At 34.7% G+C, this 20,462-nt stretch overlaps 1 protein-coding gene across 1 annotated transcript; it reads right to left on the reverse strand.

Moving 5' to 3' along the window:
- On the reverse strand, window positions 1-13,797 carry LOC108969039. The gene is made up of 2 exons (XM_018933510.1): window positions 12,860-13,797; window positions 1-304 (listed from the first exon to the last, which is right to left on the reverse strand). The coding sequence occupies exons 1-2, from the start codon at window positions 13,377-13,379 to the stop codon at window positions 267-269; spliced, it is 558 nt and encodes a 185-aa protein (XP_018789055.1). The 5' UTR covers window positions 13,380-13,797; the 3' UTR covers window positions 1-266.
- Window positions 13,798-20,462: the final 6,665 nt, after the last annotated feature.

Raw genomic sequence — 20,462 nt, forward strand, 5'->3', positions numbered from 1 at the left:
TAATAAAAAAAATTACTTAAATAAAATAATTAAATTAAAAAATCACTCATAACGAATTTCACTAATTTGGCAATTGACGTCACAAGCTGCACGCGGCTCATAACCAATGTCTCCGCCAGGTGTGTAATTATCATTTTGTGTGTTTATGTTTTTGTTTAAATTTTCACAGTGGTCAAATCAATGTGCTCTCCCCGTCAGCTGCAGCAGCAAACGCTTAGTACATAACCCGCATTATCACATCCATCAAAAACTTTATTTATCAGCATCTAAGGCGGTGGTATGGCTTTTCGCTTCGGCATCACATCTAAAAGAGAGAGAGAGAGAAAGAGAAAACGATCAGTGCATATGCRTTTAGCAGAGAAATAAAAAAATTAGTACATTTATAATTGCTGTAGATTAGTTGATTATTCATCAATGCTGCTTATGTTTGCATTATATTGCAKCTTTACACTGCCAACTTCTTCTACGAGGCGCCGCGATCGGCAAATGGCGAATGACCTTCAGAATAGTAAGTCCATTCACACGCATMCGAATGTAAGCGCTTATCAATCTGTCTCAAGCAGTAAACGCGCATACAACAACAAATAAAAAACATGTCACATTACCTGCGACGCAGAAATGGCAATAAAATGCATATCATTGTGCCAGCTGCTGATAATCACAAACTCGAGTGAAATCGAAATGCATATAATGCCAACACGTAATTAACACACACACAAACACATATGCTCATATGCACACATACACACACACACGCAAATATTGATGTTTGCAATAAGCTAATGCAATTATCGATCGTTTGATGAAGCCAAATAGATTGCATTTGCTGGAAGCGCACTAACTGGCGCAGAATTGATAATAAAAGCTTGGTAGCAAATACTCATAAATACATATGTACATATGTACATATTACTTATATGGCTGTCTCTTATACACATCTAGATGTGTATAAGAGACAGATATAACAATCTTCCAATTCCGGCTATAAAAAGTTGGTTACCATCGATCTATACCGCTCTCCATTGACAGTAACGGTGACACATCTAGATGTGTATAAGAGACAGGTTTAGCACCAGATGTTTGTGGAAACCAGATGTTGTCAGGATCAAGTTCTTCCAATTCCGGCTATAAAAAGTTGGTTACCATCGATCTATACCGCTCTCCATTGACAGTAACGGTGACACCAGCTGCATTTCGATAGAAGTANTTTATCCACCGAATAACGAAAAATTCGCACAAATAAATTTCCAACCAAAAGTCGCCATTAAAAATAACCAGCAATTACAATTAGTCATACTTTCGATTGTAACTAATTATGGATCAAGTCAAAACAAAAACTTGTACAAAAATTTAATTAAGCATTTTATAACAAATTGAGAATCAATTATAAATTAAGTSATGAGGGGAATCAGCAGGTTTATCAGACACATAAATATAAATTTTCCGGCCAAAAATTTTTATTAGATTATAATAATTTTAGATTACGCTTAAATTTACCACAACGAAACAAATTTTTTACTTTCACATTTTCAAGTGCAAATCTAAACTGCTGCGGCACTTGAAAATATAAAAACCAAACTATAACCTGCAACTAATTTTCACTCGCCTTAGATTTTTTCGTAACTGYACACTTTTCATTTTAATTAAGCATGGCTATTACAGCAGCTGGAATACTTTCGAAACTGCACATTTGCTATACAAACTAATTACTATAATACAACACATTCCACATTATATGAAATGTTAGGAAAAAAAGTTAAATAAACGAAAAAATAACATAAAATAAAAAAGTAAACAAACAGCTCTCAGCTAACTAATAACCAGACACATAACCGAAAAGTCGCGCATTGCAAGTTTTCACCATTATTTCGACCCAAACAAAACAGACAAAATATTTGAAAACAGCCAATCAGCGAGCAAGCTCATAACTGGGACACACTTTAAAGGCTAAGCACTGCACACTTAGCCAGCGAAGGCAAACTGCCACTCAGACAATCAGTCAAACCACAAAACAAGCGACTAAGTGATTAGTGGCAAAGTCAAAGAGACAATACGACGCTTGGCCATAAACTCAAACACACATTCATAAATATGCACATAGGTATATGCATTGTAGTTTCGGCCAAGACATGYTGCTGAACGTGTTGGCATGAAGGTAAATAAACCAGGTTTGGCCGCCGCCGCAACGTCAGAAGCGCGTTATACCAAACGCGAAATGCAGACGTTACGACAACAACAATGCAAACAGACAAAAGACGCTAAGCCGTTGATGACAGCACTGAAGCCAATACAATACTATACAAAACTATTTTTTGCTGCCTTTTTTTCCCTATTTACAGTTATAAGTTATAAACAAAGCTGAAGTTAAAACAACAAAATGGCGGACCAAATAATAACAACCGCTTTAAGCTGCAGACAGCAAAAAAAAAAAAACACAACAAAAAATGGTGGATTAAAGTCAACATAATAAACGCGTCGCGACTCAACGCATTGGCACAGGCGCTGAGCTGCTTTCTTTCGCCGCTTTCTTTCTATAAAAATGTGTAATCTCTACACAAATATACATACATACATATATGTACATATGCACAAACAAAGAAAACTATGAGCCATCACTACTTATCAGCACACCAGCGAGTCATGGTTGACACCGTCGTAATCGGCAATATTGTGGTCACTCGTGAGTCGTTGGCGCTGGCCGACCGCACGCTTTTACGTTTTATAAATATTTACGAAAGTTGCACAGCAAATGGGGTAAAATGAATTGACACACAAAAAAAGCAAGAAATTTAGAAACCAAAATCAAAACAAACCACAAAAAATCATAATAATAATAATAACAGTGAAATACTCAACTTGTAGGTTAAATATGCGCTGCTATCGCTACTGTCGTATTCGTATCGCGGCAGTTGTTTTTTTTTTTTATTTGTGCAGATGAGGATCCACAATTTATATTTGTATTTATGCATATATACATATATATGTATATATTTATCGATTGAACGTGCGTAATAAATGAAAACGCACTTGAAAATGGGTTTCGCGGTTGGCTGCAAGGTAAAAGCGTCCGGTCCCCAGGCGCTTATTCTGCTGATCGCGAACATAAAATTGCTGCAATTGCAATGTCAGATGAGAGGTTTGTTTATTCGTTGTTGTTGTGTTTGGCATTTTATTCGCTTTTTTCATTTACATTTGCTTTCTAATCCTAATCCTAAACCAGTACGTACACATGTTTATGGAACAAACCGGAAATGGCACAAGAGATGTAATATCCCTGAAGTTCGGCTGGTGTCAAGCGATTAGCAGTGCGTTAAACCTACTAACGATTGTATATATGAACACCTGAAACGAATTTTGCATTGCACACACAATCCGATTTCCTGTATTGCACCCTATAGGAAAAAATAATAAGTTGGAGAAATGATGACTACCTATAGTATTTTTAAGGAGCCCTAGGAAATAAGGATGGAGCCATGTGTAGAAGTTCACGCAAGTGAGTAAGATTCTCTGAGCACCATTTACTTGGGAGTGGCCGGAAACGATTCTTTTGCATARGACTCAAGCAGCTCACGACTTGCGGTCTTAGACCAAGTATACTCTGGGTAGCTAAGGTGAGAAGGCAATACATACATCCCTTCTCAATGTTGTGCACTGTTTTAAGACCCGCCACATAGCAAACACGTCCAATGAAAAGAAAAAACGGTCTTCTCTGTTGTAAACTCGGTTATAACCGCGTAAGCGGAATAATGTGGAAACGTTAACTAAAATGTCTGTTTGCAAAGTTGTGGAAAATGTCTTTTCATTGAAAACCGACTGAATTGGTTGTGGAAATGTTAAGCTAATGGAGTTAAATACAATAAACTTTTTTGGAAACTCGACGAAGCTAAGGCTATTTTCTTTAAKCTGAAGTCGTAAAGGAAAGGGAGGCTACTAAAATTATTAAACTACTAAGTATTTCAAAGCTAATAAGAACAACAAAAAGTGTAGAATAAAATTAAGACTAAGGCAAAAAAAGTAAACTTTGGATGGAACGCTGCTTTGCCCATCGAAAATAAAAATGCTTTTAATACAGGAACTTGGAACTTGATATTCAGGGATTGTGACGTTGTCTATGATWATAACTTGTATGTGCCAAATTTCGGAAAGGTAATTTCTTAAATAAAAAGGTTTTCTAAAAGTGCTTGATTTTTGATAGATCAGTTTGTATGCCAGCTATATGATACAGTGGTCCGATCTGAACAATTTATCGGCGATTGCACAAAAAGCCATGTCAAAATTCGTGAAGATATCACGCCAAAAACAAAAGTGTGTGTCAAATTTCAGATCGAGATTTCATAACATCTACATATACCCTCTTTTGGCTCATTAGGTGAACATATCATAAGAAACAAACATTTACAATTTTAAAAACTTTCGCAACAATAAGCAGCAGCTATTTAGTTTTTCTTGATAATGACAATGTTTTAAGCATGACAATAATGAATATGCACATTACATAACAGTAAATACATATTACTACATAGAACCAAAAATAATAACCTATAAACCAAAATGTCACTGAATTATGTTCTTTTATTATTATAGTTTATTTAATCATTTAAGCTTGTTTCTCTTTCAMTTTTGAAAAGAAAGAGAGCAACAATTTCAAAGAAACTAAAATCATTCTCAAAAGTACACGAGTTCCTACTGGGTCAAGCGAGCTCCAACGGCAGGTCGTACACCCACAGACTCGCGTCAACAACAGGCCACAAAGTCTACACGTATAAAAGCCAATTCTGCGTATCGCCTTGACTGCATTCGCATACAAAAAAAAATCGTAAATATCAAGCTACAGAAATGGACCGAAGGCCGTTCAAATTGGAGAAACAGTAAGTGGAGAGAATTATAAAGTAAACAAGATACAAATACAAAACAAGATACATATGTAGATGAGCGATACAAGTGCGAATTGTRAAAAACAAAAACACAACAACAAGAACAATAACAAATATGGGGGAGGAGAGCATGYGAGAGTGAAAATGTGTGTTGTCGAAAGGGTGAGGATGCGTACGAAATGCGTGTAGCGGGCCAGCGAACATGTATGAAGCAACTCGTAAATTTTGTGTGCGTAAAAATAAATATGTGTGTGTGCGCGTGTGTGTTTTATCTACAATATAGTGCGTATTGTCGGCTGCAAATGATATCTCCCGCCAAAAAATCACGTTTTCGTGCAACAACAATACGCACTTGCTCTAGTAGCTAGCAGCTAGAGACAAATAAATAGATGCGTAGCAGGTGTAAGCGAAAGCGGGMATCTTCGCATATATTATACGTAAGTTTATAAGTATACATATATATACGTATGCATGTGACTAAGTACGTATGTATTTGTTACAGTTATTTTTAGCCGCATATATTTTTGTTTAGTTTACAGCAGATTTGTCATTTCAGTTTGGCACTGTAGTTACGCACTTATTACGCACACCATTAAATGCTGCCTTTACAAAACCGAATCATATGGCAACACTGTAAACGCAAGCAAAGTGGGGAGTTGTTATATTTTTCAATTTCCGTGCGCACTTCGTTTTTCGCTTTTCTGCTCGCTTTGTTTGTCGAAGACTACAAGCGAACGCAAAACCCGAAGTGCTCACAGATACACACACACACATATATACGCAACCAGCAAAAATGTGCATGTGTGTATGAATGAAAGTTAAGTTGTTGCGCAGTATGTGCTGGCCGACAGACGTGCTGGAGTCTGATGATACCTACACTACTCACAGCACGACCGGCTATATGTAGTATTGTGGGTGCGGCTGCTTCTGCCGCTGCCGCCATCACCATTATAGGCGCTGTGCCATACCTCACTATTGTCTAATAAATGCATGCAACTGCAGAACGATGACGAAAATTGTACAAAAGCCGAACAAATAACACGATTTAAATCTAATTTGTATATGTACATACATATGTTTGTATGTAAGCATATGCATAATAACAAAATTGTAGAAATAACAACAAGAACGAATGAATACACATRAAMAAATCGAGTATAATACGCGTATGAACCCATTGCACCGTTTGAATATTTTATGAAGGCTCTCCATGCATATGTTTGCGCTCTCTCGAACGGCGCTCTGCGCTCTGTGCGCGCGTGWAAACCGAAATGTTACCTTTATGGCAGCTTGTAGCTTTCTTATTATAAAATCACTCACAGCACAAAGGTGGAAATGTAAAATAGAAGCACTGCAAAATATTTATCATTAAAATTTTACTCAACTAAAAATCAACACAAATTAAATGCCCAACATTGCCACTTTATAAAATAAAATTAAAGAKCCTTTAATTGCAAAAAATGTCTGGCGATCATTCGATTCTTGTTTTGGATATTTTCTCTTTATGAAATTTGTTTGCTTGATSGACTGACGTAGCAAAGTATCTCCCATATGCATACACACGCACGCACATACATATATTTGTATAGCTTTAGACGCATATACACACACGCCAAAACATACATATGTATGTATATGCAATCATACATACGTACACACACATGCAGCGCAGCAAGAGATAAACAAGCTAGCTCAATAACTCGCTGACTGGCTCTGGCGACGATAGCGGTAGTACAGTTTGACTGTTCGCAGTCGTATCAAAAACAGTGACGAGATTTGCCCCATCGCATGTAAATGCCGCTGATCGAATATACTATATACAAATATATGTATGTGTATGTATGTATGTATGTACATAAAATAAAAAGGTATTCAAGCATATTTGGTTAATTCTATGCAAACGTATACTAAATACTACCGCAATTTGTATTAATATTCATACATACATACATACATATATACAATATAGAAATCTTCTATTAGAAATATTTTAGCACATTTGGTATAAATCGAAAATTTATTAAATTATCTTTGTACTACACTAACTTTCGTCCAATGCAAAGCAAAATTGCTCGGAGAACCAAAAAAATTAAATTTTTACTACGAAATTAAGAAAATTAACGTTTCTATTTTTAATCTTATGAATAAAAACATTCGAAACCTTGTTCGACATATTAACCCCTAATATTAAATTTATTCGGTCTAATATGTGGAACAAGATTGCGAATTATTTTTTATTCAAATATTTTGGATCAGAAATAGAATCAATAGTAAAAATTTAATTTCTAACCCAAAAATCAGTATAAAAAATTTGAATAATTGCTATTTTATGTGCTTTTTTGGCCGATCACTGATCTAGAGTATAATGACTCTAGCCTTAGTACAAAATGTTAGAACACAATGTATTAAATCGCAAAAAATCTAAATCCTAAAATAATTTTTTTTTTTTTTTTTTTTGTTTTTTTAACACCGATAATATTTTTAAACCGATTTTTGGGATACATGTTTTTTAGTCCCATATTTGGAACTATTACAATTTTTTTCAATCCGGCATTTTTATTTACAATTTTAATAATTATTCTGAAAATTAATTATTTTTAAAATTAAATAAAATAAATTAAATTTAAAAAGTATTTTTAATTAATATTTTCGAAATTATGATAAAGAATAAATATTTTAAATAAATAAGTATTTTTTATTGCATTATTAGCAGCAATGCTGATCAGGATAAAATATTACAAAAACAAAAAATGTTTTAGTATTTTTTAAAATGTTTTAAACTCTTTCGATTTTAAAGAGAAATGTCATTATATTATATAAGAAAATAATTTTCAAAAATATTTTTCTGCCTTTAAAGCAATAAATTGGAATAAATCTATGTATATACATACATATAATAAATTTCAACAATCGTAGATTTTTGTGAGAAAACCGGCAAATTTATGACCTGCCGACGGTAGTTGAAACAAAGAACGAAAGTCATGGAAAACAAATGTCTCAAATAAATTAAAGAATAAATATTCACGAGGACTCCTTTATGGCCTTCAAAAATCATAGTCAAATTATTTTTATTTAAAAAAAAGTTCATAGAAAGTTTTAAAAATTCGAATTTTTAACTTTGTTGGTTCAAAGGATAGTGACATTTGTAATAATCAAAAATTCGTTTTTCTTTATATTTCACATGGCTACTGGGAAGAAGTSTTGACGAGAACGTAGTGTTTATCCGTCTCTACCTCAAGGACGTATAACTTTTTGAATCTTAAATCGATTGATTTTAATTCCCAAAAATCGCACGAAATATTAACCGTCGGAATCATATGTTTGTATTAACCAAACCGCAATGAGAGCGAGTTTAAATAATGAGCATGCATACATACATACATATGTATGTATGTACGTTGTACGATTTTACATACAAATATACCTAATTACATGTATTTATTAAACTATACTGACAAATTMCGCGTTAATGAAAATATGAAAAAGCAATAACAATATACATGGCTACTTAAAGCCAAAAAGAGACGGAGTGGCGCGAAAGCATTGAAAAACTCGCCATTGAAAGTCTAGCAAACAGAAACTGATAAGACCGATTATAAACGAAGAACTAACAACTATACCAAACAACATAGACAAGCGACGAGGGAGATATAGTAAAGCCGAAAAGCGCCAAAATAATGCTGAAAATGTTATAAGGAATTGTCAGTTGTTTACGCCAAATGTGAAATTTACGTTTCATGTGCGCGACCAGCGATTAGATTGCAAACAAATAATATTTGGCGCTCATTTGACATTTTGCGTTTTGTGTTTGCTATGTCTTTGCTGTGTGTTATTCTATAGTGTATTTTTGGAAGCATTCCGAAGATCGAGAGCGACGAACGAAAGTTATATTGCTGCTTGCTCTTCTTCGTGTTGTTGTTTTTGCAGTCATCGAACAGGTAGTAAGTAACTTTTTATTTTTTTACTTTTATTTTTTTACTTTTATATTTTTACTCATATTTTTTTTTTTGCAGTTTCTGTTTTGTTTTCGACGTTAATTCGTTACGAGTTTTTATTGCTTTTTATTATTTTTATTTTTATATACAAAAATTTCGGTTTCTCTTATTTTACGTTTCTTTTTTTTTTTGAAAGATTGCCAAAAAATTGGGCGCGTTGATTGGTGACACTAAATATATTTGTATCTTTACATGTGTATGTGTGTGCGTATTTAAAAACATAGAGACAGCGGTGACATGGCGGGTCGCAGTACAGCCTCAGTGGAGCAGAGCAGATCGGGCAATAATTTTCAGATTTCCAAAACAGAAGCATCTTTGTGACAAACAACGGGCATACAAGTGATGTCGTGTTCGTAATAAAACAAATGTGTATGCCTGTATGTGTGTGCGCTTAGTGTGTGTTTATTAATGAATTATTTGGCGCGTCAACTGTACGCGGCCGGCTGCTGAGCTGAGTGCATTCAAATCGAATGAACTTTATATTTTTTATATTGAATGTGGCGTCGAATGCAAATTAAATTCTCCAAAAGATCATAATTTATATTCTGCCATTGACTTTAGCTGCAAAAAGCCAGTAGATTTTAATTTTTTGTATGCAGTTTTGGCAATTGCTGGCAATTTTTTTATTAAATACCCAAATTGAAAATTTAAGTTTTTTTTTTATAATAGATATGATATTTAACTTTTTATATACATACATATGTATGTATGTATGTACACTACATATAATACTGACATATCTTAATTTGTTAGGTAGAATTCATTCGCCTATACGCCGCGATTTCTGTCGCTGCTAATGAGCGCCTACCCATTTGAAAAACTATTTCGCACCAAAATTTTAAAATTTTATATTTTATTGATAGTTTCAACTGCGACAGATAAAAATTGCGAAAAATATTGTGTAGTAAAARTAATACTGTTTCAGCTTCAGCTACTATACAAACAAATATCTGTAGATATGTATGTACATATGTATATAATACATTATAATGTTTGTTATATAATATAGAATTACATAAAAATCGTGATTTTTAGCAAAAACAACTACAAACTAATTTTATAAAAAAAATTAAAAATATAATTTATTAAAATACCGATATTTTTAATATTTATTGAGAAGATGTAAGTCCAGAGAGTCGATATTATGGAGCACCTTTTGAAAACGAAGAGCGATATCAGTGTATGTGTAAAAAAAATATTAAACTTTATATACATACATACATAATCAACTTCCAAAATTCTAAACGCGGTCTTTTTTCGAAACACTATTTTCTGAGTAGCTAGGAAAAATTGTTCGTAACGGCTGTACCGTAATWTTGATAATAAATTCGACTTTCGAAAATGTAAATTTGGCCAAGAGAAAAGAAGCCATTTTATTTATCACGAACCTAAAATGTTGACCAGCGTCCTTATATTATAACCTATAATCATATATTGCAGCAAGAATTTTTTTTTTTTGGTTTTTGAGTTTGGGATAATTTTAAGCAGAAAATSTTTTACTTTTTTCGGAGCACTCCCTAGAGATCGACTATGGAAACAAGATAATCACAAATTTTTCAAAATTAATCACAGATTATTTTTATTTATTTATTAAATAAAATGACGCTTCAAAAATATTTAGACAAACTTTTACAAAAAGTCTGATATTTTTCAGATGGTTCAAAGAGAATCAATTATACTATATACATACACACATACATATRTATAAGATCTGATTATTTTTTGTTTTTGTTTTGAGACAACAGTTAGTTATAAAAAGCCGCTTTATTAGGTTAGGTTAGGTTGCAATAACCCAAAAAAATCAATTGATCTCAATCGGAGARATATTTGTACTTTTTGATAGCCATTAACTCCTACAAGTGAAACACCAAATCATTTCTATATATCAGTTATTGTAAGATTTTAACCTTGGACGTGTTTTGTTAGTCTACTCGACTAATAATATTCAAGTTTTGCAAACAGCAGCAAAATAACGATGCCCGTCCAGAGTTAATTTTATTTTGGCCAAATAAACAGATGAAAATTGTATCAAATGCTGCAAAAACGAAAAACTATTTTCTCATAAACTTTTTTTYTAAGAATTTAACTTTTTTCAAATATTTTTAGTTTTTACAAAATATTTCAAAATTTTGAAAAAACACTATTGTTGATTTTCTTAAACAAATCAATATTGTAATCAGTCGATAATGTGRAGTAATAATTATTTTTAAACCGCTAATCGGTACATTTATGTTTGCACATTAATTGATTCATACGCACATTACACACTATACATACCTACATACATACACACATACAACTGAACATAAGCCGCATGACCACTCAACACGCTCTATAAAATTGGCAACAGCGACTAGCAAAACAAAACTAAAGAAATTAATAATAAACGTAAAGGAAATATGCATAGCATAGCGAATACTCTGACAAGTAGAATGTGACAAAATCATTTGCCATGCTGTCGCTATATACAAAACAAACATACAATAGTAGTATGTTTGTATGGTGTGTAAGAATCTTGCACTTCTCTCGATAGTTTGTTTGCGCTATAAAGGCCCGCCAAAAATGTCTTATTGACAAAATCTTCGGAWAAGTGCGTACGCGCGCCAAGTGTGTTGTGGCGGCGTTTTAAAGAACTACACAACACACCGACACACACTCAAGCATGTGGTTGTAGAAAGGCTGTGCGATGTCCGGCAAGATTTTAAGGCGGGAAAAAATTCGGGCGCGAAAACCAAACATCGACAGAGACATGTGCGTTTGCATTCGGACACAAAAGTATTTCACAACCTTACTCCAAACGCCAAGTGGCATGAAAGGAGCGGTAAATACAAAAATACAAAAATACATATGCTACTTATGTTGTATATGGGTGCACAAACAAAACATTTACGAGCGCGTGTGTGCGCATTTTGTATTTGAAACTGAAAGGAGGACACCTGAACGCAGAAAGACAGCACAACTTGTCTCATACAAATGTGATTTTTGGCGCCCAAAAAGAAAATGCAAGGCACCTACAAACATACATATTCCGGGTAGGTAGCAATGTGAGGATCCTAGTACGTTGTATRCGTGCCCGTAAATGCAATCTCAGTGAGTGCACCTTGCGGCAAATTAAATTTTATCGACTGCAGTGCAAGTAAGCTGCCAARGAGATTGATGTATCACGAAGTACATAGATACGAATACAAATGTATGCATGTGCATTTGTACGTATGTATGCATGTATCTACTTACTATGTAGCACGAAATTTGGTGCTAAAAGTAAAGTAATATTTGGACTACCAGAACCTGTATACATACATATGTATGTACATACATATGTATATGTATTTTTAGTAGCCCTAACATAACAAATTGATTTCAAAATCAATTTTAGTTTGCTAAAATTAATTTAAAAAATGAATTATGTGTAATTATGAATTTGTTTTTTTTTATATTTGTTTTTAATTTTTTTGCTGTATACTTGGTAAAAAATTTAATTTTTTTTTTTCGGTTTGAAATAAAGTATTTTATTTAAAAACTCAAAATTATTTGGTTGCATAAAATTGAAATAAATTCCAAAACAATTTCTTCCTTATTAATCATATATTTTAATCGGAAAAAATATATAATATCAAAAAATGTATAGACATCAATATTTAATCAAGAAAAAAATTCAAAAAAAATTTTCTTGCCACAAATTTTTGAACAAATTTAGCGTAAAAAATAAAAATCTGCTCCTACTAAAATAATGTCATGGCAACACTACATCTTTAGTTGCGTAACAAGGGTTGAAATTGGAAAATTTGCGCTCACTACTGTGCACTTCGCGCGTCCTTGCAAGGAAGTCGCTGCGAACAAGTAAAAGGAAATGGCAATAAATCAGGTGTTTGCAAAGTTGCCATATAATCAACAGCAATTGAATAAAAATTTGATAAATATGACACAAGTTGAATATGAAATATTTTTATTGCAAATTTTCTTGGAATTAAATTTAAAAATACAACTTACCAGTTATTAGCGTTTGCGTAGTGTAGGGTTTGTAACGTGCCGCTTCGTTGGCCGTTTTGGTGTTGGTACGTATGGTGTGAAGCGTTGGTGTTTTCTCAATCTGCCTCTGTCGCATGGTCAACGCATCATCATCGTCATCGTTACTACTCTTTTTTTGTTCAGGCTTATCATTTTCATTTTCAATTTTTTTATTTTCTTTTTTACACGCCTCCTCCACTTCCTTGGCAATAAGTTCGGGTAGTTGTCGTTCATTACTACTTGGCTCAATTGTACCAATGATTTTATAATTATTCAAACGTTTTAGTTGACGGGCATTTTCAATGTCGAAATTACGCGCCATTTCATTCTGATCGGGTGGACCGAAGAGGTTTCTACGCACACCGCCAGTCGGACGCTCTGGACGTGTCCTAGCGCTTTTAGCACTGTAACATAGTATTGGATGAACTTGGCGGGGTGCCATTTCGTTTATTGCTTTACACACGATTTTCTCACTTTCCGTATAATAACGTTGATAAAACATGCACAAAAATCGTTTCAAAATTTAATTATTTTATATTATTTTCTTTTTCTTTGCTCGTACTCTGACAATAGTTAAATTTTTCACACTTTCCACTTGCTGCGAAAAAATCTCACAAGAAAATTGAAATTTTCACTGCATTTAATTGCGTTTTTATGTCGTGGTTGTTGTTGTGCCTATAATGTTTGCCGCTATTACTAGTTATAATCGCTACTAAACACTTGCTGATTCTAACTGTAATTGTAGTTATACTAATTTTACCACAATTGCTATAATTGGCGATTTGTAAAATAGTATATGAAAGACACACACACTCACAGATATGCTATGCACACATATACATACATATATATATATGCATTTAAAGTCGCGAGCGTAAATTTAAGCAGCACACTTCACCCGAATGCGGTTGAATAACGAATGAAAAATTATTCCTACTGGCAGAACAATGGCGACCACTCAAACCATATCAAGGCGAATTCATGCCAAGAAACCATTTCAACATGTTGTACCCCGAGCTACAAGTAGCCATCTCGTTCACGCTGCTAATACGATTCAGCGCACTTGCAGGGTTGCATGGAAACGCGTAATGGAAGTGATTTGAATAAAATTCACCTATTGAAAATGGTAAATTTAGAGATTTTGTTAGATGAAAAAATAGAATTTTTATTTTTTAATTTTTTCGTGCTCTGTGGAAATGTGATTTACATGAGAATGTGCTTCGTGTGAAAAAATACTCCAAAATCAGTTGTCTTAAGCATTTTCAATTAAATCGATACCTCATTCAGAGAACGTAAAACAATTAATGAATTCCCTTGTTGAAGTCTTTCAGCTCTGTTAGCCGTCCAATTGAGAATCATACAAACTTCGATTTCCACCTACTCATTGTTCTATGTTTTCTTGCTCATTGAAAACCAACGACACTAAGCAGTATATAGTAAAATGCAACTCTTTCCATTTCCTCCCTTGCTTTTAGAGCGCTTTGATTTACGCTTTTTTCGGGGTGAACGCTCTTATAAGAAAGTTGAAGTCATAATTCTAAAGAAATTACAATTTATTTAACGAAGAGGACTCTCTTCTTCTTACTCTTTTCTCTCAGATCGCTTTTATATACCATTTTTTGATGCAAATTCTCTCATAAGTTTCCACATAGCAAGGAGAGTTCACGATGTAGTTGTGTCTTCACACGCTCTGCCGCAACAAAAAAATACGATATGCCGATTTTCGTTTTCTACGTGCTTCGTATACACAACACACCACACATTTACGCTCTAAGCAAAGTGACTAAATGCGCTGAAATGCAACACTTCTGTGCGCTAAGAAATGTTGTGTGTGTAAGCGAGACAAGACCAGAGACTCTATCCGTACATGTTGTATGCGACATGTTGTATGTGACATGTTGCCGCAACTTGTTGTAGCAACAACGTGCGGCGTGCGATGTTTGCCACGCAACTTCAACGTTAGGGTAAACTTTGTAAACAACAATGCCGCCTTTGTTTTGATCGCGCATTTCGCATTTTTTGCACGAATACGAGCACGATATAAGCTTTTTTGTTGTCTTATAAAAATTTGCAAACTCATAAAAAATGTTTTTTGTTTTCCTCTGTTCTTTCGCCAATTACCCAGTAGCGGCGCGTTATTTACATACTTCACATGCTCATACGTGAATTTGTATTTACATATAATTTAGCACATATGGCATGGTAACGCTTTCTTTCGTGTGCCGGTTTCATTTTGTCGGCTTTTTTGGTAAGCGTTTTTTTGCGCTTACGCGGTTTGTTGTGGCCACTCACTCACGTGATTTCGCATGCTTTCTGAATATGCGGTGTACTTGATAGCGTTTTGTTTATTTATGATGCAAAATGTTCATAATTTGTATTCGAAAAGACGCAACTAAGTGGAAATTAGCTGCTGCAGGTGAGTGGGTGAATGAACGGTTGCTCTTTTTTAACAGTTAGAGGTGCGAATTATGACGAAATTTTTACACAAAAAATCAATAGATGATCACTGCATAAAAACCGACAGAAGGTCAAGCGTTCAAAAATGTTTGACTCATCGTCCATGGCTTCAATAAATAGACATATGTACATACTAGTATGTATGTAATGTCATGTAGTTATGACTAAAGTTAAAATAATATACATATGTATATGTATTTACAGTTCTTTAAATATATATTATATGTATATATGTATATCTTTAAATTCATCATCGTTTACTTACTACTTACCACACCACACACCCTACTTAGTTAATGCTTAGCCACCCTGCATGCACCCTTAATGTACGCCAGGTAGATAGTGCGCACATTCCAATCAGCGTTGTCATTGCACCAGCACCGCGCAGTTAACACTCTTCCCCGTTGTGCTTAACCCTCGCGCCAAAATGTAGCGTCCTGGCGCAAAATCCAACAAAGCAAAGACGCACAGGCAAATTGGCAGACAAGTAAATTGGCTGCTGACACACGCACTGCGCGATTGTTGCCGACCCAATATGTTAGTGTTGTTGCAATTTAGCAGGATATTTCCTTTATCCTCTGCACTCCTTTCACTTTGGCCTTTGTTCATTCACTTTGCATGAACAATGAAATTTCAGCTTTCGTTCGTTTGCAGTGAACGAGCAAAAAAATCGAAATGTTTTTATTGAGGTGAGGTCTTGCATTCATAAAAATATGTAACAACGTACATGGAAACCTATTTACCATATGTATGTAGATACATCGGTTGTGGTATTTACATGGTATCGGCCATTATTTGATGATGGCTAAAAATATTTTTTTATTATTTTATTTGTTATTTGTGATTAGTGTGTATTAACTTACCAAAATTAAAATAAAATCTGTATTATTTTTAAATTGTTGCTATTCTTTCTCATACTCTGTTTATCTTTTACTTATCCACCTCTCTCTTTAAATCACATTTCTATCGAACGTACATATATATTTTTTTCACTCTGCAAAATAGGTTTTTAGACATCTCTAGCCTAGTTTTCGATAAAATCAGCTGTTCACTCGATTATTTCAATAATATGTGAAAAAACGTGAAAAATCAGAAAGGAATACTTAAGAGATGACATGGCTAACCTCGAAATTGGAAAAATCGTGTATGCAGAGATCTACGGATCATTCTGAGCAACTTTGCCTCAGAAAATATGGGTATAAAACTAGTTTCCAGCTTTTTAAGACGGAGTTTTTCAGGGATCATAAAAATGTGTTCGTTAGTTTTTGAGGTATTCAAATTAACTTTAATACGTTGGTGCAATTTATTTCTATCGACCATTTGAGGGAATTGGTCACATCGGAAAACTATATCACATATCTCCCATACAACCGATTATTCGGATTTTTTAAAGTTCGCCTGAAACTGATCGCACTGAGGGACTACAATTTAAAAAACTGTAACTCAAAACCCTTTTCAGTTAGCGTTTCAAAATTTTAGTATGTTGTTTCTTAAAGATCAATAAGTCATCCTAACAGTTCTAATTTTTTTTAATGCCATAAATATCATCATACATATTTTAGTTAAATTCATGGCCAGCACCGTGCGAAAGTTTCTCTGGAGCGCAGTCAAATAAAATAGATTACAACTTTTGCAGATTATTAAGCAAATAATGACCATAAAAATAGATTCAGTGCATTCTAATAGATACATATATATATGTAAGTGCGAGTATGTGTGTGCCTGCACTGCATAGTACGTGCCGCTGGCGCACAGTTGGGGCTTTCAGCGCCTTCCGGTTACGCTTACTTCATTACGATTGCATACATTTGTATGCGTGTGTATGTCTGTGTGAGTGCGCTAGTGTAAATCGATGACAAAAAAGATCATTCATGGTTTTACGCCACATCCGAACGCAGTGAGTAATCTGCGAATGCATTCGACTGACGCCCGACTGTGCCATTGAAATGGTGCGTTGGCAGTGCAACAACAAAAATTAGTGATAAATGTAGAGATAGTTCAATACAATATGTGTGCGCATATGCTTTTCTATACTTTCTGACCGCCTCCCTGGTGTGTGTGCGTGTGTTTGTCTCAGCAACAGCAGGAAGAATGCGCTTGCAAAGTCAAATCTATGAAGCCAGAAAGTGCAAAATCCGCAAAAACGCAAAATCACGCGTTGCAATAAATGTGCAGCTACATTGTGGCACTTGAATTTGCCTGCATACACACACACACATACACATATAAATGAATGAATGAATGAAGTCGAGTAGGTGCACATGCGCACGGCTATCAGTTGCAAATTGCCAGAACAGCAGTGAAAACAGCTGTTGAAATGGAAATGCAAGCAATGCTGGCGTCTGTTTCGTTTTTTTTTTGTTTTTTTTTTTTTTTTTTTGCTTGGCGATTTATTTCAGTTTTTGTTTGATATCTGCTCACACTGCAATGCGTGAAGGGGGATTTGCGCGTCGCCTGTTAGGGATTTTAATTTGTTTCTATGCACGTATGGCTAATTAATACACGCACCACCACCATCACCAACATCACCAGCACCAGCACCATCGTCATCATCATCCTCACAACCAAGCCCGACACTGACATTACCCGGCAGCACCAGGCAATGTAGGGGTCGCCCAACGCGTGCTTCCGTCGCGTCGCGTCTTTTTTCGAGCATTTGCACCCATTCGCCACTCTAAACTCACATAAACGGCAATTTATGTGAAAAGCAGAAATGACATTTTGTTGCAGCAGCAGCAGCGCTCTGGTGCAATCGTCGCCCGACTCGTCATTGGGAAATCGTCCATGTTGGCAGTGACAATGAATGCGACAAAAATGTCAGACGCCAAGGAAAATGACAGCGCGCGACAACACAATGCTAATGACGGCGTTGACTGTCGCAATAATGATAATTATGTTGCGTGCTCGCAGCGAAAATGGAAAATCAAAATAGTTGCGGAGCACATTGACTTTTGGTAAGTGATTGTTTCAGCATTTTAGTAGCACACGCTTTCTATTTGTGGAATTAATATGAAATTTATTTTTAGTAGAAGAATGCGTTTCCATTGCAAACATGTGTATGTATCTGGTATATGTATGCTATAAGTATTAGCCGGGTGCCATAAGTATTGGTGGCGGATCGGTGTTATCAAACACGAGCAAGGAAAAATGTGAAGAATTTGTTTTTATTGTTTGTCGAGCAGCTTTTTGGAGAGAAAAAAACGTTTGAAAATTTTCAGATTGATATTTTGAAAAAAGGAAGGACTAGTTTGCATATAGAAGCTCGCTAAACTGATCTTATATATTATACATATTTAAGTACATGTATATATACAATATTAAATATTTTTTATAGGCTTACCGATCTTTCCTTCTGTGAAGAAACTTTGTAGCAAACTTAATATACCGTGTACAGGAAATGAATATGTAAACCTCGGAATATAGGTCTAAGCGGTAATATTTTAAGCTGAGTGGAATGTTGGAAAGCGAAGCTATGCTTCTATGGCAGAAAATTAAACCAAGCAGTGCATAATACGTGGGTTGCCTTTATATATCGGGATTTGGCAGCTCTAGTAATACAATCTTGCAACTCATAACTTTATTGTAAAATTTAAGGTTTTTGGATCAGAACGTTTTGATATATGGATGTTATTTGTACTGGTTACAGTAACTTAAAATATTCATCTCGGCCGAAAAAAATTAATTATATTGCAAACATTTTCAAGCGATTATTTTTTATAACTTTAGACGTGGAATAACTCAGCAACAGAGCATGGATAAACTTAATTCAATCTAGAGCCAGTCGTAGACCACTGCAAGATGAATTTCGCGAAGGTCGTTCAAAATAAGTTGTAATATCCGGGAATGCTGGGCACAAACTGATGTTGCAATATCGTCATCTGACTCGTTGTGAGATTAAGACAATGTACACTAAAAATTGCATGAACAGTGTATGCAGTGAAATGTTAAAATAATACTATAGCGGTAAATTGTTAGTACACAAAAGTTTGTGTCCAGTTGTCTTTATTTTTTATTGTCTTAATAAATTCTACAAAAGTAGAACATTATCCCAAATTTTGAAGTTGATCCAAGTAATAGTTTCAGAGATACAGCCTGAGATCTTGTAGGCTATTGAATACGACAATAGAGAAAAGCCAGGCTAAAGTTTTTACCACGAGATACATATTTGAAATCCTAATCGTTACTATAAGTGCTAATATGTAGATCAAAACTCGAATACACTGTTAGCTCTCCATTTGGAGCTATCTTCTTAACTATCGTTGGTATGTTTGTGACTGTGGTAGTTTTGGAATGAATTCAAGAATATAAAAGCTTAGAAAAATATTCGATCTGATAAGACAGCAGCTGCAAATAATATATCTCTATGAAGAACTAATATTTTTTACATAAACTTATTTCAACATATGCTGCGAGTATTGCAACATTTGTGCTCAAAAATTGTCTACTAATTTATTATTTTTACTTTTGTTCAAGTTTTAGCATACAATTTCTTCTTTAGCATCTTAAAATTATTGAGAAAAGCAAAAAATTGGGCTTCAATCTGTTTCGTTATTTTACATTTCAGTCTGCTATACATGCTCCATGTATGTACATGCGAGTTCATCCAGAAGCCGCGTTGCACCATCTTGAGCTTCATATGCAGCGCTCTTTCTTCCTGTGCTAATGCGCAAAAAAGCGCTTTTTGTAAACTTCTGCGGCCACTTCTCTGGCTCAACATGACAATGAGCCGACACAAAGTGCAGAAGGGAGCAACAGTAACATCTGCTCAAAGTTCCCATGAATTTTGGGCAGTGCAAAATTGTCGTAGTTCCTGCTTTTTGTGGCAACTGTCCGCTTTGCGCCGGACAAGTGTTGCTAACTTTGCTGCGGCAGCCGAAATTTTATGCGCCGGGTAATGATGTCTGCCTGTTGAGCCGCTGAGCCATTGAGGCATTTTGCACACACATTCAAGCTTAAGTACGTATACATACATATATGTGTGTGTATGCATATATATTCTTTTGTTGTGTGTGCTTTTGCTTCCCCCTCAAATTGCGCCGATTTGTTGTGATTTCAGGTTTTGTTCAAAGAAATCAACATACAAAAAATGCACGCAAGGTGCATTGCTCAGCTGTCTTTGCGTCATTAT

This window comes from Bactrocera latifrons, unplaced genomic scaffold (assembly GCF_001853355.1).
Source record: "Bactrocera latifrons isolate USDA-ARS-PBARC rearing strain unplaced genomic scaffold, ASM185335v1 scaffold_239, whole genome shotgun sequence".
Lineage (NCBI taxonomy): Eukaryota > Metazoa > Arthropoda > Insecta > Diptera > Tephritidae > Bactrocera > Bactrocera latifrons.

What these genes read in the sequence shown, in the direction of transcription:
- LOC108969039 (XM_018933510.1), bottom strand. Translation starts at nt 13,379, where the DNA reads ATGTTTTATCAACGTTATTATACGGAAAGTGAGAAAATCGTGTGTAAA. An exon ending in TACGCAAACGCTAATAACTG is followed by an intron (nt 305 to 12,859) that starts GTAAGTTGTATT and finishes TCTCTCTTTTAG; the next exon opens with ATGTGATGCCGAAGCGAAAA.